The sequence below is a fragment of the Rhinolophus sinicus genome, chromosome 14 (assembly GCF_057876585.1).
Source record: "Rhinolophus sinicus isolate RSI-liver-muscle chromosome 14, RSI-T2T, whole genome shotgun sequence".
In the NCBI taxonomy this organism is placed as follows: domain Eukaryota; kingdom Metazoa; phylum Chordata; class Mammalia; order Chiroptera; family Rhinolophidae; genus Rhinolophus; species Rhinolophus sinicus.
The window spans coordinates 63,161,211-63,184,333 of record NC_142514.1 but is presented as its reverse complement, the minus strand read 5'-3'; the positions used below and the strand labels follow the sequence as shown (position 1 = coordinate 63,184,333).

The following is a 23,123-nucleotide window of genomic DNA, read 5'->3' as shown; positions in this document are numbered from 1 at the left end:
ACTATTTTACTTTAAAATCTTTACCCTTCTGAAAGGCTTAAGGGAATGTTAAAACATCCCAGAAACCTGTCCTCCAATCATTCAGGAAATGGGAGTTAAAAAACTATGTGCCAGATGCAAGATTAGTATGGTAGAAAACGAGTGGGTTTGTTCCACTGTAATCTACCAAGCACTGTATTTTTCTCTAGCCCATGTGATCCATGAAAGTGCAAATAGGAAAGTTAGTTTGAATCTTGATTCCAACTTAAATTATTCACAATTACCCAAAATAAAAGAACTAAATTTCAGGAAACCTAAATTGCAACTTCTAAACTCTTACCAAAATGACTTTTATTTGTATTTCCTCCAGAAATAGTGAGTGGCAATTCATGGCATTTGGTAATTTGTCCAGACATGAAAGAAGGTTTATGAAATCAGTAAATGCCATTTTAAAAAGGGTCTTCTGTCACAAATTCAAGATAGACCTGTTCAGCAAAATCCAATACTATTCCCTCAGTCTTTCTTTATAAATGGAATTTTCTTCTACTTGTATCCATTTCCCGAGGCTGAAAGGGGAAAAAAAGTTAGTAAACAATCTTGGTTTTCATGTCTAATATAAAAGGTATTAGAACTTATGGTTCAAATATATGTATGTGTGATTAATATATATATATATATATATATATACATATATATAATTTTAAAGTAAAAATCACTTAAGTGAATAACTTTTTACTAGGTAGAAAAGAATATATTTTAAAATATTGATGTTTTCATTTATGACTTATGATCATCTCCCAACTTCTATAAAAACTTGATAGCAATAGTTTTCCAGCATGCACCAGAATCAGGGTAATACAGGCTTATAAACAGATTGCTGGGTCCCACTCCTTAAGTTTCAGATCCAGTAGGTCTGTGTCCCAGCAATTTTCCATTTTAAGTCCTAGGTGATGCTGCTGATCCCACTTTGATACCACTGATCTTTAGGATACTTCAAACAAACCAGGATTAATCACCAGACCAAACACCACATCAGCGAATGATTCTTTCTACCATGTTTTCCCGAAAATAAGACCTAGCCGGACAATCAGCTCTAATGCATCTTTTGAAGCAAAAATTAATATAATACTTGGTCTTATTTAACTACATTGTAAGACCCGGTCTTAATACCTTAATTTTTGCTCCAAAAGATGCATTAGAGCTGATTGTCTGGCTAGGTCTTATTTTCGGGGAAACACGGGTAGTTCATGGGTGAAGAAATTCAGAAGCCTAACTTAAGACATAAACACCCAAAGCTTAGGTTTCCTTCCGATTACATACTTTTAAAATCATCTAAATGGCTTCTCAAAGAGTAAGCACATACCTTATGGACCCATTCATATTCTCCATATTTAGAATCAAAGGTTCCTTTCTGAAGAGATCTTAATTTTAAGGTAAAACGTGGTCCAAGTTCCTGAATTCCCACTTTCTTTTCACTCTTGAATATATATCTTCAAAGACAAAAAAAGTTATGGAAATTAGTCGGCATAAACCCAAATGTTATTTCTTTAACATTATGATAGGGTTCAAACAATTTATTTCTTATCTACAATACCTGTCACAATACATTAGAAAACAGGTTACGTTAATGTATTTCATGATTGATGTCCAAGTCCAAGGAGTTAAAAGTACCTTCCTCACCTGTGAAATCGGAAGAAGATATAATCCCGCTGATTGTGAAATGTGGCAACCTGCCTTCCAATAAATTGAGGATTATGGGGAAAGAGAGATGCAAACATTCGTCCTATAGAATGACCCAGCCGTGTTGTAAAATTATTCAGAATTATTTCAGGTATGTGTTCTGTAGGATCTTTGCCTCTTCTCTACAAAAATGATGAAAAATCACAATAGTGAATTAACTTAATGGGCAAAACTATGTCATTGCAATTTTAAGTTTTATAATTTATATGACAAATTTGAAAAATTTTAAATTATCTTAAAGACAACAGATAGCTTATCAAACCCATAAGATGTATCTAAAAGTATTTTAATATGTTGTGGATGGACGAAAAAAGTCTTACTAGAAAAGTAATGTTTCATAGTAATGAGGCTATTACTGCCTGTCTACACATAATTCAATTATGACAGTCTCAGAAACTGTCAGTAGATAAAACTTTGCTTTAATCAGGATATTAAAATTAATCAGTTACAACATCTACTTTGGCAAATACTATGAGACCGATGCCAATCAAGGAATGCATAAAACTTACCTTCATTTCTTTACGCAGACGAACACTGCTCATTTTAAAATGAGCAGTTGGTCCACTTGGCAAGTGACTCAGTATTAATCCATCTGTTTATAAAGCTAAGAACATACTAAACTGTAATCTATATCTTAAATTGTTTAAATAATTGGTCCTCTATATGCCCTCAGGGTCCTAAAATCTGTAGTTCGGTGAATAGGTGGATGCATATATTCCTGTGGGTTAATGGACATTTTCCTACCATACGCCAAACTCGAGACACAAAAGGCAACCCAAATCTTTCACAAAAACAGATTAACCATGTCCCTTTTCTCTTTTCATAATATAAACAGTTCATCATCACTCTCACTAGGGTATCTGAGCATTCAACTAAAGTCAGTGAACTATCTAATGTCCACTATAGCAGGAATGGTTAAGACAGAACGGGGTTCTAGAGTAACTAGCATTGTAAACAATGTAAGTTTACCTCCATGTTAGAGACCTTATAAACACTGAAAATGCACACTTTATGTTTGTATATGTGTTTGTAAGGTTAGGATATTCTGTCAACTTTGCGTATCATCCCACAAAACCAGAGACTTCTAAACTCTCTTCTTAAAGTTACTAGTGTTTCTCAAGAGAAGCTCTTACTTTTGGGACCACTGTACCACAAATTAAAATCAACTAATCAGTAATGATTTACTGATTGTCTACCATAAACAGAGAATAATGCCACACAGTCTACACTACAATTAAAATATAAGACACCTACCTACCTACCCAGCAGGGTTAGCAGCAGCCCAGGGCTTTAAAAATCCTGGATGCAGCAAAATAAGATTTACTACCTATACAACATTCCTGAAGTCTTTGTAGTTCAACTTGACTCAAATACTGAACCTTAAAAGGAGATCAGAATTGGACTGTTTTCAAGTATATCTGCATACACGAAGAGTTTTACAAAACACAGCACCATCTTTACAATGGGATCACACTCCCATTCATCCAGAGTAGAAGCTATGGTAATCTTCAATTTCCTCCTCACCCACTAAATCCTATTCATTGTTTTTCATAAGTTCCTCACTTTTATATCTCCTCTCCCTTACTGTTATTGTCTTAGTTGAGGGCTTTGAGATTTTTCTATCTAGGTTATTGAAACAGTATCCTGGTTGGTCTGACCTCTTCACCATTTCAAGGACATCTTCTAATACAGACTGGATTCAGGCCTTGGTTCTCTAAGTAATAAGCTATGGGACTTGGCTGTGTCATTATATCTGTACCAGTTTCTCATGTGCTAAGTGAAAAACTAGATATCTAATTTTTGAGTCTTAACAGCTATAATTAATTTCAAGCCACTCTTACCACAGACTCACCTACAGAATAGACATCAGTATGGCACTCATGTAGCTCCAAACTACCATTTCTAACCTGTCTTCCCTTAATGTCTCCCTATGCTGTTTCCTAACTGATAGGCACTGACCACCATCTCTCATACACCACACACGTTAATCTTACGTATTTTTTGCCTGAGCTATTTCAAATACCTGCAATATTTTACTCATCCATTAAGGCCCACTTCAAATGTTACCTCTTTTTACAGTCAATATTAAGCTCTAAATCTCAGATCTTACTGTTACTATAGCACTTGTCATTTATTTGAGTTATAGTCGTGTAAATTCTTCTCAATTAATCTTAGCTCGTAGAAGACAAATCTGTTTCTGACAGATATTAGTGCCGTCCACATAGCAGATTAGCAGTAAACATTAGAATTCTTTGCTTTATTTCCCAAAGACTCACCACAAGTTCAACTTCATGAGGCACAGCTAGAAGTATTTCTGCATCATTTACACATTGAGAAATCATAAAATCTTAAGGGGGTTAAGAGAGGTAAAGGTGATTTCTTACAAACTAAATCAAGGCTTGAATCCTTTCTAAAACATTCCTACTAAATTATGATTTGTGTCGAAAGCAAACTACAAAATCCAAACATCAATTCCTAAGTACCTGCACTGTACAAAAAGGCTTATGTTATTGCTCATCTCTTAAACCATGCAAAATAGGAGTCCTTTAAAAAACAAAGGATACTTGGTGTTTTACGATCTTCATTAATAACGATCAGATCCGTGAAATCTCTTGCGATGCACTGTGGAATAATTTTTTTCAGAGCCAGTCCTCTTCTGTAATAAACATGTGAGTTTGGTATAACTGTGGAGAGCTGTTCACAGAGTCGTACTGTTCTCTGTAAAACAAAATAAAAACCCTCAAAGTGAAAATAAAAATCTCACGTGATACATATTTATAAGGAAAAGAGTAATGATTATTATAAGATAATGTTGTTAAGAGAGAGCAAGGCTAGGGAAAGAATCAAATCTGAATAGTGTTTCATCCTTTACCAAAGGATGATAATCCTAAAAGCAGTGGTTCTCAACTGGGGGTGATTCTGCTCCACCAGGAGACCTTTGGCAATGTCTGGAAACATTTTTGGTGATTATGACTGGGGGCAGGGGATGGCTGGTACTGTATCTAGTGGACAGAGGCTAGGGATACTCACTAAACATTCTATATTGAGCAGGACAACCCCATAACAAAAAATTATCAGCCTAAAATGTTAATAGTATTGAGGTTGAGAAACCCTATCCTGAAGAATCATGCATAGTGAACCTACATTGCATCACCATTATTACATTTTACTTAGCTTATTTACAGGCATCATCTAAGGCAATTAGTAATAATTTAACTCTTCTGAATAGAGTTCCTTTAAATATTATAAGAAATAAAAGAAAATTAAGAATTCAAGAATTATACTAATTAATATATTTATTACCCCATGAGGTCTATCTGAGGTTGTGATGAGAATCTTGGGAGAAGTTTGTCTGTTGAAGTAAGAAGCAAATTCATCTGTAGCTTCATCATAAGCAACCTAAGAACAGAAAGAGATAATTTTACATCGAATATGCTACTGTGCCAGGATTTTTAAAGTAGTTCTAGAAGGATTCTATGATCTACCAGCTACTGATTACCTAGCTGGTAGGAGATTTAAAGAAGGCCTAGGAGGGACTTAAGTTAATGGCATCATGAAGAAGTTGGCTGTTTTCCTTTCTATAGAATACAATAAAACTGGAAAAAATTGTCAAAAACAATTTCAGGACATAAACTGAAATGCATTTATTCTTGAAAAATGGCTGTAGCTCTAGCCAAGAGTATCAGGAATCTCAGCTAGAGCTATTCCATTTCCCCCATCAACTTGGTTGGTGAAAATAGTAACTTTACCTACTTCAAGTCTGATAGTAGGCAAGAACCAGCAATCTTGAATCCAGAGGTGGTGGACTCAATTCGGGGGGGCGGGGAGGGGGTCAGGGTGTATGTGTATGTGTGTGTGAAAACCCTAGCTTGGCCAGTCCAAGGTTACAAGCTCAGTTGAGGGTAGGTGTGGAAATATGAAGGAGCCAGAAATTTAAAGGAGAGCTCTGGAAGGGAAAGAGCCATGGAAAGGCTTACATAATCTCTCCACAACTCCTTGGCTGACAGCTGCAAGAGACTTGGGAAGGAATCCAGCACACATGAAAGGCAAGGGAGACATAAAAACTGGTTGCAACTTTGAATACGTTCCTTAACCCACACACAGCTTAGCTGGCAGAAGCTATGTATGTCTTAGTGGCTCAAGGTATCTTAACCTCTATTCAAATCACTGGCAGGCCAATAAGCCACACAAACAGGAGAAATCCCTAGGGAGAGAGTTTTAAAAAAACAACAACAAAAAACCGCGTAGAGACAGTGCTACTGTCAGGAAGACAGATTACAATTCTAGGCAAATTACTAGCACAACAACAAAAAACACCAATAACCCTTAAAAATAAAACAATCCTGAGTTACTGCAATATGTTGTCTATTATGTCCAGTTTTCAACCAAAAAATCAGATATGTAAAGAAACAGGAAAATATGACCTATAATAAGGGAAAAAAGCAGTCTATAAAAATTGACTTTGGGCCCAGAGGTTGAAATTTAGTGAAAATTTCAAAGTAACTATAATAATAATATTCAAGGAGTTGAAAATACGGACTTACTAGCACTTCGGAGATGGCAGAAAAATCAATGAACTAGAAAAAAGAATAATATCCAATCTGAATAACAGAAGTCAATCACAGAAAAAGGAGCGGAGCTGGAGAAATTTGTAGGACAATGTTAATTATTTCAGCAATGTGTGAAAGGGGAGTCCCAGAGAGGGAGGTGAGAACAGGGCGAAAAAAAAATATTTGAAGAAATATGGCCGAAAATTCCCCAAATTTGATGAAAAACTCTAACTTGGTTCTCCAAGCCCAAGCAACACCAAGTAGGATAAAAAGAAATGATACTTAAACATATCAGAGAGTTTAACTTTCAGCAGTTTAAGCTAAAAGCCAAAATCGGAGAAAATTGTGAAAAAAGAAAAATGAATCATGTACAGCGGAACAGTAATGATTAATGGCTACTTTCTTATCAGAAATAATACATGTCAAAATACAATGGAATCTGTTCAAATACTAAAAAAACAAACGAATTTTATATCAGCTAAGAATTCTGTATCCTACAAAACTGTCTTTCATAAATGAAGGCAAAATAAGCACGTATTTTTCAGATAAACAAAAACTGAGATAATGAGCTATTAAACCTACTATAAAAAGAAAGACTTAAGGAAATCCTACAAGTTGAAAGAAAATGACACTACATAGTAACCTGAATCTAGAGGAAAGAAAGAAATGGTAAATATGAAGGTAAACACATAAGACTGTGTGTATGTGTGTGTGTGTGTGTGTGCACTCCTAATTTCTTTAAAAAATAACAGACTGTTTAAAGCAGTTATTACAACACTGGATTTACAACATAAACAGAAGTGGTACATATGACAATAACAGCACGAATAATAGTGGAGGAAATGAAGCTACACTAGTACAAACTTATTGTATTTTACCAGAATTGTGTATTTTCTTGAAGCAGACTGTGATAAAAATGCATGTTGTAATTCCTAGAACAACCACTAAAAAAAGAACTATAGCTCAAAAGATCAACAATTAAAATAGCATATTAAAAATATTTGTTTAATAAAAAAGGAAGCAGTCAAGGAGGAACAATAAAAATAAAGGTATAAAGTATGTTGTGAAAAAAAGCAAAATGGCAGATGTTAAATCTACATAAAAATTAATAAAGTTTGTCAGACTGAATAAAAAAGCAATATCCAACTGTACACTCTCTGTAAGTGACACTTTAAACTCAAAGACACAAATTGGTTGAAAGTAAAAACATGGAAAAATATTATACCAAGAAGATATATATATAATCATAAATGTATATGCACATAAAAACCCCCAAAATGACATGAAGCAAAACTAAAAGAAATGGAAGAAATGAACGATTCAACAGTTATAGCTGGAGAGTTCAATACTCCTCTCTCAGTAACGGATAGTACACAGGCATTTAGCAAGAATAAAAGACACAACATAGTCAACTTGAAACAACTTTTATAACCACCTTAAAATAGCAGAATGCATATGACAGAGCATTCTCCAGAGCAGATCATAGGCTAGGACATAAAACAGTCTCTTTAATTAAAAAGGACTGAAAGTATGTTCCACAACCACAATGAAAATTAAATTAGAAATCAACAGCAGAAAGAAATCTGGAAAATCCTCAAATATTTGGAAATTACACATTTTAAAAATAAACAAGCCAAAGAAGAAATCAAGAGAAATTAGAACATACTTTGAACAGAATGGAAATGAAAAAAGCTATTAAAATTTATGGAATGTGGCTAAAGCAGTGCTCGGGAAAAACCAGAGCTATATATGCTTATAATAGAAATAAGTATAAAATCAATAATCTAAGCTTTCATCTTTAGAAGCTAGGAAAAGAAGAGCAAATGAAACCCTAAGTAAGCAGGGGGAAAACTAATTAAATAAAAATACATCAAGCAAAAAACTAATTAAATTACAAGAATAAATCAACAACTCTATTAAGAGAGATGCTAAGATTTGAACAATAATGAAAGTAAACATCTTTTTAACATTTGTGGGATATACCAAAAGTGGTACTTAGAGGGAATTTTGTGGCCTTAACTGCTCATATATTAGAAGATGAAAAATCAAATAAATAAAAACAGAACAAACTCAGAGTGTAGAAAGAAACAATAAAGGGAGATACAAATGAATTAGAAAACAAAGATTCAATAGAGAAGATCAAAGAAAAACAAGTAGTTTAAAAAGAATATCAAAAGAGATATACCATTGGTGAAAAGCCCAAATAAATAATATTAGGAATGAAAAGGGGACATTACTGAAGACTCACTCATGAATATAGATGTGTATCTCTTAGCAAAAGTATTAACAAACAAAAACAATATATAAAAAAAGATAAAACATCATACCTAAACTGGACTTATCCCAAGAATGCAAAGAGGTTTAACATTAGAAAATCTATTTCATTTACTGTGCTAATGCAACAAAGGAGAAAACCTGTACACTCATCTCATCATTGGCGGAAAAAGCATCTGATAACATTCTACATTCATTCATGATAAAACAAGCAAAACCCAGCAAAAAAAAAAAATAAATTGAATTTCCTTAAGGCATAAGGAATATACCATTAATGACACAAATATTAGTGATGACACATTAGAGGCACTCTCTTTAAAATCAGGATGGCACTATTGCTTTTCCTATTTATTTGACATTATGCTGTACATTCTAGTCAGCACAAAGTGAGAATAAAAACAAACAATGGATTGGAAGAAAAAACACTTGCAGAAATGATTTATCTAAACATGAAAACAATATTCAGACAAATAATTAGAAATAAATGAATTTGGTAAAGTGGTTAGAAGATCACTATCCAAAAATCAATTGCATTTTTATAAATCAAATAAAACAATTTTCAGAGTTGTGATTTACACTAACAAGAAAAAACCTAAGATAACCAGGAATAGAGCTAACAAATTTATGTGTAAAATTTATATGAAGAAAATTATGAAATTCACTGAAATACATTTTCAGCATTTAAAGACAACCTAAATAAAAACAATATATACAGAGACCCCCAAACCTGATTTGGGGGTGCAATTTATATAATTCTATATGGAAGACCAAAAGTGCAGGAAAAAGAACACTTCTAAAGATAGGCATTTGGGGATGGGGGTTGGGTGGGGCATGTTGCTCTAACAGATATCAAAACTTACCATGAAGCTAAATAATTAAAGTGATACAGTGACAAATTCACCAAGCAAATAGAAAGCCCAGAAAAAGCCAAGCATTTATGGATATTTGATATACGACACAGCATTACAATTCACTTTGGGGAAAGGTTGCACTACTCCAAAAATGGTGCTGGGCAAACTGGTTAAACCAGGGATGCCAAAAAAATGTATACATATTATAAGAGATGTTATCTATGTATTACTTTTCGAAGTTGAATTGAATTACGACAACAATCTGTAGTATGATGTTTGCTCAAAAGATGGTGTTAATCAAATGAATGTGACAGGCAGGACAGTCAAAGAAAATGATGGAAGCACGGTTGTCGTTTGAGGAGTGCAACACCATTTTGAAGTGGTGTTTGAAACTCGAGAACGTTCTCCTGACTTAACACCCCTTGACTTCTACCTATGGGGGCCTTAAAGGATGTGGTGTACAATAGAAAACCAGCTACACTGGCAGTACTTCAGGAAGAAATTGAAATGATATGCACAACGATACAAGTGGACACTTTGGTCAACGTCAGTCAAGCAGTAGTTCGCTGTAATCAGAGGTGTGTGGACCTGATGGTAACCACTTTGAGCACCTCCTGTAATTGCAGACGTCAAACTTGACTTGTATTCATCTTTGTTACCGTATATATTGAATATTACAATTTTAATAGTTTTTTCCTTTCTTAAAATGTGTATACATTTTTTTTGCACCCTCTGTATACAGTGGGGAAAGAGGACAGGGGAAGAAAGAAATTGGTTTCCTTTCTCTCACCAAACAGAAAAATCAACTCCTGATGATTATGTAAATGTGAAGGGCAACACTTCAATTCTTTTAGGAAAAAAATGAGAATATATGATCAAAGGATAAAGATTTCTCAAATATGACAAAAAGCATTAAATATTAAAAAATTAAAAAACCCAACTATCGTAAGGACTTTTGTTCATCAAAAGGCATACAAAGAAAGTGCAAAGAGGATCTACAAATTGGAAGATACTTGTAACACATATAAAGCATTAGTATCCAAATTACAAAGGGAAGTTCTACAAATCAGTAAAATAATCTACAGGATAGAAAATTGGGCAAAAGACGTAAGATGGCATATCTCTATTGAAAACACAGCACATATATGAAAAGATGCTCAACCACATTAAGAATCAGGGAAATGCAAACTCAAACCAAAATGAGTTAGCCCTTTATCACTAGTCTGAATATACCAAGCATTGGTCAGAATGTGGATGACCAGGAACAGTTCTTATGAGTGTACAAAATGATACCACACTACTTTGCAAAACATTTGACGCTATCATGTAAAGTTGAACATTTACACACCCCATGACCCAACAAATTCTCCCCTAGGCAAATATTTAGGGAATCTTTTACATATATGTAGCCTCTATATGCCTATGATCCCCAATTTATCTCCAGTCAAGACCTCTTCCATATCTCCTCAATGACAATTCCATCCTTCTAATTGCTGAGGCTAAAAAACTCAATATCATCTTCGGATCGTCTGTCACACCCCACATGCAATCTATCAAGAAATTCTAGTAGCTCTAATTTCAAAATATACCCAGAAAACAAAAAAAACAAACAAACAAAAACCAACTCAATCCCATCAATTCTCAACACTCATTGTAACCGTTCTTGTCCGAGTCATCAGCGTCATGCTTTCCTGGATTACTTCAGTAGCTTCCTAACTAGTCTGTTTACTTCCTTAATAATACTCAGTACAGCAATCAATTACTTTAGAAAATTAAGTCCAATCACATCATTCCTCTGTTCAAAACCATCAATGGCTCATTTCACTAAGTGGAAACACCAATGTCCTCACAATAGCCAACAAAGTCACTGATCTGGCCTCTCCCCTTTTCCACACCTTTCTGGCACCTCTTCTACAATTCTCCCCCCTTGCTCATATTATCTCAGCATGCTGATTCTCTGCTGTTCCTCAAAAACATGCTGAGCATGCTCCTGCCTTAGAGCTTTTGCCCTGGCTGTTGCCCCATCCTAGGGCACATTTTACCCAAAGATGGCTAATTTCTTTATCATCCTTCAAGTCTTTGCTAAAAGCTCTTCTCAATGAAGACTACCCTGAACACTGTATTATGAAATTGCAACCCTAACCAACAAAAATGGGCATGAACTAATAATTGGTGAAAAAGAAAGATGTTCAACCCCATTCATAACAAGAGAACTGCAAATTAAAACTATACTGAGGGGGCCGGCCTGGTGGCTCCGGCGGTTGGAGCTCCATGCTCCTAACTCCGAAGGCTGCTGGTTCGATTCCCACATGGGCCAGTGGGCTCTCAACCACAAGGTTGCCAGTTCAATTCCTCGAGTCCCGTTTAAGGGATGGTGGGCTCCGCCCCCTGCAACTAAGATTGAACATGGCACCTTGAGCTGAGCTGCCTCCCGGATGGCTCAGTTGTTGGTTGGAGCGCGTCCTCTCAACCACCGGTTAGACTCCCGCAAGGGATGGTGGGCTGTGCCCCCTGCAACTAGCAACGGCAACTGGACCGGGAGCTGAGCTGCGCCCTCCACAACTAAGACTGAAAGGACAACAACTTGAAGCTGAACGGCACCCTCCACAACTGAGATTGAAAGGACAACAACTTGACTTGGGAAGAAAAGGCCTGGAAGTACACACTGTTCCCCAATAAAGTCCTGTTCCCCTTCCTCAATACAATCTTAAAAAAAAAACAAAAAAAACTATACTGAGATACAATTTCTCACCTATCAGACTAGAAAAAATTATTTGTAATTGCAAAATCTTGAGTGAAAGTTTGAAAAGTAACAAATACATATTTATATAATCTCAACGTATCCCAATACTTATTAATTAATTATAAAGGGAAAAATACAGCTATAATGCAGAAACCTGGCAGATACTTTAATCAAGTGATGAAAGTTAACATAACCAATAACAGGAAAACCAACAAATCTGACTCCGAATAAGAGGCGCTATAAAGAACATCAGTCAAAAGTACGTAAATTGAATATAATCATGAGCAAACATCCAACTCATACTTAGTGACATTCTATAAAAATATCTAGTGGGTACTCTTCAAAAATGTCAATGTCATTCAAAGTAAAGGACGTCTGAGGAGCTGTTCCAAATTAAAGGAGGCTAAAGAGTCATTATAATGCATGAGCTTGGATTTTTCTTTTGCTAAACAATGACATCATTGGAATAACTGATGACATCGGAATAAGCTGTAAAGATAATGTATATCAGTGTTAACTGTCTGATTTTGATAACTATACTGTATTTATTTTAAAAACACACGTGTTTATAGGTAAAAGGGGCTTCCTTCATGTTTGCCACTTACTCTCAAGCCTTTCAGACAGAATACAAATGAAAGGCAAGTGTAGCACAGTTTAACATTTAGGAAATCTGGGTGAAAGGTATATATGAATTCCTATTTTTCTATTAAGTCTGAAATTATGTCAAAATAGAATGTACATACACACACAAGCGCCTATATATAAAACTGCAAACTCTACTCCAGGTAATCCTGAATCTCCTTTACCTATTTGTTAACTCTAGTAACCCATCATCTGCTAACATATAATAAATTATTTATTTTATTATGTTCATTGTTTGTCTCTCTTCCTAGAATGTAAGCACTGGGTGGGCAGAAATTTTGTGTGCATTTGTGTGAGAGTGTTTTGTGCACTGATGGATCCCAAGCTCCTAAAAAAGATCTCAATACATAATACACATTCAATAAACATTTTGTGAAAGACACAATGAATGAATGACTATACCAGGAGAGACATGAAAGAATGTTGATAGCAGCATTGTTTGAAAGTAAACGTAACAAAACCAAGTTTCCTGTATAAAAATTTAAAAAACATATACAAAGTTTTTAAAATGTTGATTCTCTCATTGTATGCTTACAAAGTACTTAAAGGGAAAATGTGAAAATTAGATTATTTTGAAGTCCAGTTTTATGAGGACACAAAAAAATACCATCAAATATTGTCCTTAGGCATCAAAATGTCTTAACAAATACTACAAAATTCTATATATGAGAAGTGCTTTTGAAATGATATAAAACCAGTACTACACAGAGATTAAATGATAGAAAGTTTACCTAGGCATAAATATAATACATTTCTAGAAAAAGAAATCACTGACTTTTTCTATAGCAAATAACATAATATGCCAACATTATAGCTGAATCAGTCCATAATACAAATTCAACAGCCAGTACTTTAAGTTAAAGATCAACATATGAATAGATCATTTCTCAAGTGTGGTCATCCAAATTTATTTAAGACTTCTAACATTACCTCTTCATCATTAGGGTCTACTGTGGTTTCATCATACACTCGCTGGTTGTCAATGGTCTTGGGTATAGGTTTTGGTGGAGCCTAAATAAAAGAAAAAAGGTTAAGTTGTAGAAGCATTTTACATAAATAATTTTGCATTATATTTAGGGAAGAACAATAGAAATCTGCAAACAATCTCAAAACTCAATCTGTTCCTCATTTCAATCCACTGCTCCATCAATCCTAACACTACTGAGTAAAAGGCTTTTTTTTTTAACACTCTAAGCAGAAACATACACATACTGCAAGAACTGCCAACATTTGATAAAATGGCTTAAAACTAGACAGACGTAACAGAGAGAAGAAATTGAGATCAAAATAACTATCCACTAAGAAAAATATCAAACAAAATGGAAAAAATTACGTAAGTACAAATACATGTAGCTTTGTTCCAATACTTCCAGAAAGCTATTCAGAAATATTTAATAGCTACAAATCTGTTTCTGTCTGCTGAACTAGTAATTCTAGTTTGGGAGATCTACAGTAAGGAAGGAAAGGGGGGAGCAATTTACATAAAGAAATATGTAGTATCACTATTGTTAGTAGAAATGAGCAGCAAACAGGGCAAATGTCCAACAGCGTAGTGACTATGGCACTTCAACCTAATGGGATACTGTGAGAACCAGCAATCACGCATACTCAGCTTTGACCCAAAAACTGTGTGAATGAAACGGAGCAGGAACAGAACTGTAAGTATACACTAAAATGAATTCAAAATATGTGTACACTAGCAGAGATATGACAAAATACGAGCTGATCAGCTATTCAGGATTTTATTTTTCATTCCTCTATGAAATAAATATTAAGTTATAAATAATTTTTTGAAGGAGTTAGTTCTAGGAAGTCATCTTTCAGTCCAAAAAACAAGAATGGTGATATTTTCAAATGATGATCAGCTATTTGCTGATCAAAATAATATCTATTTGCTGTAATTGACTGATTACTGAGAGTTAAAAAGAGACTAATATTGCTTGATAGAATTTTACAGGTCAAAATCGTCTACTATTAGCAACTACATGTTATTTAACCTAATACTAGTAAAAGAATGCATGAAAAAGCAGAGTGTTTCATTTGTATACAGTCTTTATATTTTTCCCTTCTTCAAAAACACTTAGTTGGTATCGCCTCTTAAGAGACAGGAGTGGGGAAGAGTTGTTTTCAAAATTTTGCAAGTATAAATCATAACCCAGAACTATAAATAAAGTGAAATGAAATGAAAATAACTTAGTTGTGCAATAATATGGAAGTATTTAGTACTTTTTAAAATTTTCAATAGAAAGATTTTACTTCTGGTCAATACCAGAAAAATAGCCAAATCTTGTTTTGATGCATTTTCTCTGCTCTCTTCTTTGCCATAACAGGTATCTCACCTTCCTTCCACCCCCCACTCTCACTCTTCAGATTCACACTGTGTCAGTTCTCATTCTTACATACCCAACCCTACTACACAAGAGCCTCTGTCCTGCCTTTCCCTAGCCTGGCCTGACAAAGAGCCTTTGCTTCAAGTCCTAAGAACTCCAGCTACAGACCTATCCTAGGGAGCTTGCCCATTTCCAAAGTCAGGGAGATGTGTCTCTGCCTCTTGAACACATAAAAGTTAAGTAAAATAAGCAAGTTGAAGTACACATACCATTTATGTGAAATTTTAAAAACATGCAAAACATCACCATTGTGTTTACTGTTCAGGGACACAAACATGCATATTACAGGTAATAAAGAAGTGCATGGGAACAATAAAGGACAAATTCATGAGTGGTTATCTTTGGAGAGAAAAGCAATCTGGAAGCACACGAGGGACTTTGAACATTATATGCTAATGCATTTTTTCTTAGGTTGGGTAAAAGGGAGGAAAGGAGTTTGTTATGCTATTTTTATACATCTGAAATATTTCATAATAAATTTTAAGAGCAAGTCATTCAACATAAGTATCAGGGAGCATTCCTGAATATTAGAAAGCAGATGGCTAAATTTTATTTACCTTATCACCAAGGGCCTCTCTTTCTTTTTTAAGTTTTTTCTTAGCTGCCAACTTTTCCTAAAGGGTTTAAAAAAAAAAAGAACAATATTGAGAAACCACTAGTTATAGCACACATACTGAAACCACAAATTACCAATACTATGAATACTTACACTGAGCAGTCTTTGTAATGTATTAAAATAAATAGGTTGACAGAGGTTTTCATACTTAAATTATTGTAAAACAAATGAACTGGCCAATCACTAAGATATCAACAAAGGTCTTGCTCCTTCAAAAAAATAAAAATGGTCAAGTCTGAATATTTAAAATATCATCAACTTTATCTTTTACTGTAAAACCTTAAATTAAGTGAAATGTGCAAAATGTACATCTAAACAAGTTTTTGTTGTATTGTTTTACATTCCTAACAAGTTGTGTCCTAAAGAAAACCATAGCTGTGTTGGTTGCTTCTCTTGGAAAGTACTAAAAATAAATGGGAATGGGAGATGGGTTTTCAGGTTGCTTCCAAAAAACCATCACTAGTTATCCATATATTTTATAATCAAAATATGCTTTTACAATTATTAAGAACTTGCAAGGTGAGTTAGGAGTGTTTGTATTGTAAATGTGTATCTTCTGGAGACTTCTGAACAGAATGCTTGATTGATCAAAGAGAAAATATTTCCCCCAGTGCTTATAAAACTCATAATCCATCAGGTCTCAGATGAGAAATTATAGTCTCAAGAAGTCTTCTAGGACACCCTTCCCCCACACTCACACACCACAAATGGTTAGATGCTCCATGTACTCCAATAGCACTTTGGCACTTAAGATGAATAACTCAGTATAGGGCCTCAAAAAGACTAGTAAGAGGCAGGGATGTAAGAGTATTTATTATGTGTGTGAACTTTTACGATGGTTAAGAATAAGCCAATGCTTACTTCCAACTGCAATTTAACCACAAATAAGCGCTGTGACCTAGGGGTTTTGAGTGTGAGTGTGTGGGGGTGTGTGTGTGTCTTCTAGTTTACCTCCCAGAACAGTACCGGGATAACGCCGTAAGGAGAAAATACAATGACTAGTAACCTTACAGTACTAATCTCGGTAAGACCTGCTGCAGGAATCACAGAAGCATCACTTTGGATTTATACATTGCCTGTATTACAGATTCTAGGAATTAATCAGTGCTAGGTGGACCCGACTAAGTGGAGAGACGGTTAGGAGGGAGTAATTTTCACTACTAAGAAAGCACGACTTCTTGCTTTCATTCTCAGCCGAGGAACCCCAGCTAAGAGCTTGGTAAGGAAGGGAATCCTTGAGGCTTAGGCAAAAAGCAAGGAGAGTGGATGCAGATAAACGAGCCTCCGCCTCAAGCCTCCCGGATTAATCACCACCGCCCGGGACCCCAGGCAGGGGTGACCACGCATGTGCAACCCGCCCCCCCCCGCCCCACTTCCCACGAGCTAAGCACAGTGCGCACGCACCCTGCCGCTCCCGCCCCTCTCATACCTTCCGCTGCTGCTGCTTCCACCGCGTGAACATTAAGTGTCGCCGCTGTTTGTTCTTAATCTCCGAAGTGCTGAAGCCTGGAGGAAAGGCAGCCACTTTCCGGGGTTGGACGCCGCTGTCCGTCGCCCCATCCTCAACGACTGCAGCCTCCTGAAGTTCTTCGGTAGCGGCTTTGCGTTTCAGGCCTTTCTTTCTGCTGCCGCCGCTCTTATTCCCGGCCTCCGCCATGGTGTTTGTTCCTTCGCAGCTGTACGGAAACGGAAATAGCTCCCTTTTCTGACCTTCTCTGTTAGGCTTTTACTTCCGGGGCGGGAAGGTCTTAAAGAAAAATGCGGAGCGCCGCGAGAGCTGTAGTCGTTTAAGAAGGTGCTGAAACTTAAGTTTGAGGAAAATTAAGGGGGTTGCCCAGCGGTATGGGTAGTGCAAGGTTGAATTCGTGGAATCCTTTATTGAGCGTTTCCTATGTGCCGAGCCCTCAAAACATTGGAACAAAACAATCTTTGTTGTATAGAGTTTACATTCTACTAGAAAGACCTTAAATGAGCTCACAAGTAAACAGTGTGGTGAGCTGTAAAGTAATACACGGTATGGAAGAAAATGAAACAGGATAAAAGTAGAGAGGGTAGAGGGGCATGTTGTGGCTTTTAAATAGGAAATCAGAGTAGGCTTCGTTGAAAAGTTACACTGGGCAAAGATTGGAAGGCGATAATGGGGTAAACTATGCAGTTATTTGGGGAAAGAGCTGCTAATCTGAGGAAAACTCCAGGCAAAGGAACCATACAGCTCCAAAGCTCCTAGGCAATAGCAAGCCTGGCATGTTCGGGAAACACCAAAGGTCAGGAGTCAGATGAGAAAGGAGGAGAGTAAGGAGGAAGGGGTTAGGAATGACAGATTGTGTGGGGTTTTGTAAGGACTTTGGTTTTCATTTTATGTGAGATGCAGATCTATTGGAGGATTTGAGAAAAGCAATAACGTGACCTGACTTAAATTTTAAAGGCATTACTCGGACTCTTCTTTTGAGAACAGACTATATGGAGAGAAAGCGAAAAGACGGGAGGAATGACAATGTCTTGAACCAGGGTGTTTCTAGTGGAGGTGGCGAGAAGTGATCAGATTCTTTTGAAAGTTCCTGACGATTGAATGAAGGGCAGGAGAGAAAGAGAAGAGTCAAAGATGACTCCAAGACGTGAACTGAGTGGGAGGATGGAGTTGCCATTGATTGAGCTGGGACAGACTTCAGGTGGAGCACATTTGAAGGGTAGGCTCAAGATTTCAGTTCTGGAAATGTTAAGTTTGAGACACTTATTAGTCATCTGATTGTTGATTTCAAGTAGTCAATTGGGATGTATGATTCTGCAACAGGAGAAAGAGGTGTGGGATAGAGATCAAAACTTGGGAGTCATCAGCATGGAGATAGTATTTCAACCATTATAGGCGTGTAGAAGGAGCAGCCCCACGTGGAGAGCTGGAGAGAAAAGGAGGATCTAGTAAAGGTGAATGAGAAGGGGAAATAGAAGTGTCATGGAAGCCAAGTGAAGAAAGTGTTTCCCCAGTGGTTAAATTTTGTTATATTTCTCATTTTAATTTTATGAAAATACCCTCCAAACAGAGACAAAAGACTTCCTTTTGCCTTACTATTAGGAGTTAATTTTCCAGAAGTTGCCTTAATTTCAAATTGCATGTTTCAGTATTGACACAGTGTTCTGATAATCTAATATTTTGGTGGTCATACTGCATTTCTCACCTGTTCAAGTTGTTTTAAACAGAATATTAAAAACATTAATACTAGGTCTTCCAGGATAAAGCCCCATCAAAACCTGTTTTCAAGCCCCTACTCCAAAATTTTGATTAGAAAACTGAAACCATTATGTTTAGAACCAAAACTAGATTTGAATTTTACAATATAATAGAAAGGGAAAAATAGTGTTGAGCTTAAAAACCACTGACATATGGGTTTGACTGCAATAAATCATAAAATTTTATATAGTTTATTTAAAGAGGAATAATCAGATCAAAAGCAGCGAGGAGGAGGAGGGTAAAAGGAGGAAGAAGGGAAGCAGGAGGAGACAAACCAACCTTTATCTAAAAAATATAGGCTGAAAAAATATTTTGGAAATCTCTTCTAGACTTAATATTTTATCTCCCTACACATAATACATTGTTTTCTCACAAGAACTCAATGCTGAAGTGGATTTAGATAGTTGTCTTAAATTTATTCAGAAGTGCTATATAAATGAGACCGTAAGCTGTTTAACATAGAGACTTCCTTTTTTTTCTTTATGGCTTATTTGTAATAACAGTTGTGTGAGTTGAATGAAAGGATATCTATGATCCAAATAAAGTCCTTTTCTGAAGAAGTCACAAAACCATTATCAATTCAGCAAATTTATGGTACTCAATAAATTAATAGGGTGAATGAATATGATGGAAACAGTGTGTTCAAATCTTGACTCAGTCCTTTAGATGCTATAAAATCTCAATTAGATCACATAATCTCTGTGAGCCTCAATTTCTTCATCTGTAAACTGGAGCTAATTACACTGCCACATAAGTTGTTGAGATAATATATACTAAAGAAACACCCAACAAATACTAAGTAGCTGTTTTTATTACTTGTAGGTATAAAAGACTATGCTAAACATTGTGGAGAAAAAAAAAGACATCATGTTTGCCCTCAAGTAGCTTACAGTTCAGAAGTGGAACAATCTAGTGGAGGATTGAATAGTGAGTGGTCAGTGTAGAGTGCTCCTTCACTTACGGTCTATTTCATCCATTTGCTTTTTCTCACTAATTGCTTCATTGGTATTTTCAGTCCCATTCGTAAAGTAAAGCACTTATTTTTAATACTTAATAAACATTTTTTGCTTATTTGTTTTAGTTCTGACATTTGGGAGACCCTGTAATCCAACTTTGGGACACTAGATGAGTTCAGTGAACCAAAAAATATGACCAACATTCTGTTCGGAAAATTTGACCTACTAATTTACAGTATGACTTAAGCTCTTTAAATTACTGAAATAATTCCAAAGGTAAAAATATTAATCCACTGCTTGAGAATAAGGGATACCAGTTTTGGTCTTGGAAGATTTTTTATTTGCAATGTGATATAACCCTTTGAAAAACACAAAGCAAAGGAATGCTTCCTGAGCTTGAATTATGTCATACAGTTAGGACAGGTAAGAACTATTAAAGGAAAACCAAAATGGAGAACACAGTTTCTAAAGACGAAACTTTATTATAGTCATGTGACCAAAACTTAAACTGTTTTGTTTTCCCCAAATGCTGACTCTGACCTTAAACAAACTTAAGCTTTCTTCATGTTATTGTGACCCTATAGCTTCCTAGCCAATCAGCTATACACAACTAAGCTTACACAGTAAAAAGACTGTAAGTTTCTACTGACTAGTCACAATGACAAAAACAATGTACTCTTTTATTAATGCTTTGTAACTGAGCTACAGCTGCTAAAAGCCGAGCTTCTAACTGCTTTCAGCTTTAAGTCTCCCTGTTTGTGAGCATTTTGTTTCTTGTTCAATAAAAGATTCATATCAAGTAAAGCTCTCTGAATCTTCTTTTGACAGAACAACAGAACTATTACATAACTAGCCTCTCATCAGTGGATATTTCACTGGTATCCAAGAGCTGTTTTTGACACTTAAACTACTTATCTCATGGAATTTTGAAATTCTTCTTTTTTGTTTATTCTGTACCTTAAGTTATCCTAATGATTAATGAGGTTTGTTTCCAGGCTATACAGAGGAAGTTGGTTGAAAAGTTATCACAGGGATTTACAGTGTCAGTAGTAATTCTCACAGTGTCAACTTTCCTTCAAAAGAACTTGAAGTCAATAAGAATAGAATTAATCCAATTTTGTGAAGAGATATTAGAGCCACACACCTTTCTACCCCAAAACGAATTAGAGTGACTGAAATATGAAGACTTCAGATATTGAAAACCTGGAGAGTCATTGTGTGGTGAATACCATCATCTCTATGTACGCCACACTGTGAAATAGACATAATGCATGGGATGGCCTTTCCAGAAACCAGAAATACATTAGGAAGCGCGATGTTTGCTTCCAGAAATAAGTCTTCAGATTGTCTTTTTGGAATAATTTCTAATCATTGTTTTTGAGGCATTTAACTTTTTTAAGTACACTCTAAACTTGGCCATGATGGTATAAGATGCAAGAACAGACCTCACTATATTTTCCAAGTAGCTTAACCCCTAGCAATAGGTGAGCTGTTTTGATAAACAGGATTTTTTTCTGCCTGCTAATATTTGCAGAGAATGTAGTTCCACATGTTTCTTCTCCATTGATATGCATTTCTGATTCTTACTTGACCAGGGAAAGCAATACCACAATCAAATTGGTTTCACTAAAGTACCATCTTCTGAAATGATTTCTGGTTGAGTTCATCAAAGGAACTTTTACTTATATCTTTGGAAGGTGTATGCTGCTTCTGGCTGGGGTTTCTGACTATGAAGGAACCATAAATACTATAAATAGTCTGGAATGACTTGTGTGTGTCTAAGTATTTATTTTGTTGATTCATTCATTCAACTAATATTTATTAAGTCATACTTTATACCGGATCCTCTGGCTCTAGCAGTTAAAAAATAACCATTCTGTGCCCCCAAGGAACTCCAGTGGGAAGAGACTAACAAGGACCAAAGCAAATCTAAAAATTGTGAGCGGTTCTATGGCCACTACCTGGTTGTTTAATCAAGACCCAATTTAAAATTACACCTCGCGTCTTCATCAAAGAGCCAGAGTAGGTATATTTGTAAGTCACCTGTTGGTAGCTCAGAATATATTTTCCATAGAAATCAACCCATGTGTGGTGATTATACCACCAATGCCAGAGACACAAATATTTAGTTATTTTTTTGTTTTCAGCCAATACTGTCTATTGTTCCTCATATTTATGTTTTAATTTTCCAGAGTCAAAGAATTACTATATGAAATAAAACATACTATATCATCTGGCAAACATTGTATACAATTATCAGAGACACAATATTTAAAATGAAAAGTAATGAAGCATAATCCTTAGCTTAAACCAGCAGTCCTCAAACTATTTTCTTAGAACCCCATACACTCTTAAAACCCCGAAGAGCTTTCGTTTATGTGAGTTATATCTATCAGTATTACCATATATGAATTAAAATTGAGGACAAATTAGGTATGTATTTATTTTAAATTAATACCAATAAACCTATTAAATGATAAGATACATACTTTATGAAGATGACCATATCTTCCAAAACAAAAAAAATTAATGAGCAGAATCACATTATTTTACCTGGTTTGCAAATCTATATCTGGCTTAATAGAAGATAGCTGGATTTATATCTGCCTCTTCATTTAACCTGTGACATACCGTTTTGGTTGAAGTACATGAAGAATATCTGGCCTCAGATAGGTATGTAGTTGAAAAAGGGAGGAGTACTTTAAGAGCTTTTTAGGTAACTGGCTATTCTTTGATATTACACCAAAATTTGAGAAGTTGTAAGGTTCCTAAAGGTTAGTTGCAATGTGTAATGTGAAATCATATCAATGAGCTCTTACATTAAAATCTATTGGCCTGTCTTGCATTTTGAATGGATCTTTTACCCACAGGTATCATGCATTCATTGGCTATTTGGAAAATAATGGTTCACTGACTTATGCATATCTTCCAAAATTGACGCATTTCATTATATAATATCAAAAAATCACATTTCTTAAAATCATTGCTAATCTCATCAGAAAAGTCTTCAATCACTGGTAAGCTGTCAAGCTTACCGTGGTGGATATGAGTACAAGTTTTCTGAAATTCTGACTTTCACTTTTAATAGAGGCTTCCTTGGCTTTGGGTCACTGATGGCAGTGTCCATAATGCAATGCAGGAGGTGGAGGCAGGGGT

The 23,123-nt window shown here is 35.5% G+C and overlaps 1 protein-coding gene across 2 annotated transcripts in view; it reads right to left on the bottom strand.

Moving 5' to 3' along the window:
- Positions 1 to 298: 298 nt before the first annotated feature.
- RPF1 (ribosome production factor 1 homolog) overlaps positions 299 to 23,123 on the bottom strand; it is a 49,680-nt gene continuing 26,855 nt past the window's right edge. The window contains exons 2-10 of one of the 2 annotated variants that reach the window (XM_019715228.3): positions 17,215 to 17,461; positions 15,727 to 15,783; positions 13,710 to 13,790; positions 5,023 to 5,118; positions 4,284 to 4,437; positions 2,229 to 2,311; positions 1,660 to 1,841; positions 1,343 to 1,469; positions 299 to 545 (exon numbers count right to left, since the gene is read on the bottom strand). In XM_019715228.3, coding sequence (XP_019570787.2) covers positions 504 to 545; positions 1,343 to 1,469; positions 1,660 to 1,841; positions 2,229 to 2,311; positions 4,284 to 4,437; positions 5,023 to 5,118; positions 13,710 to 13,790; positions 15,727 to 15,783; positions 17,215 to 17,442 — 1,050 coding nt within the window. In that variant the 5' untranslated portion in view covers positions 17,443 to 17,461 and the 3' untranslated portion in view covers positions 299 to 503. Of the gene's footprint in view, positions 546 to 1,342; positions 1,470 to 1,659; positions 1,842 to 2,228; positions 2,312 to 3,995; positions 4,034 to 4,283; positions 4,438 to 5,022; positions 5,119 to 13,709; positions 13,791 to 15,726; positions 15,784 to 17,214; positions 17,462 to 23,123 lie in introns of those variants that run through there. The other variant, XM_019715229.2, reaches the window with a different exon arrangement.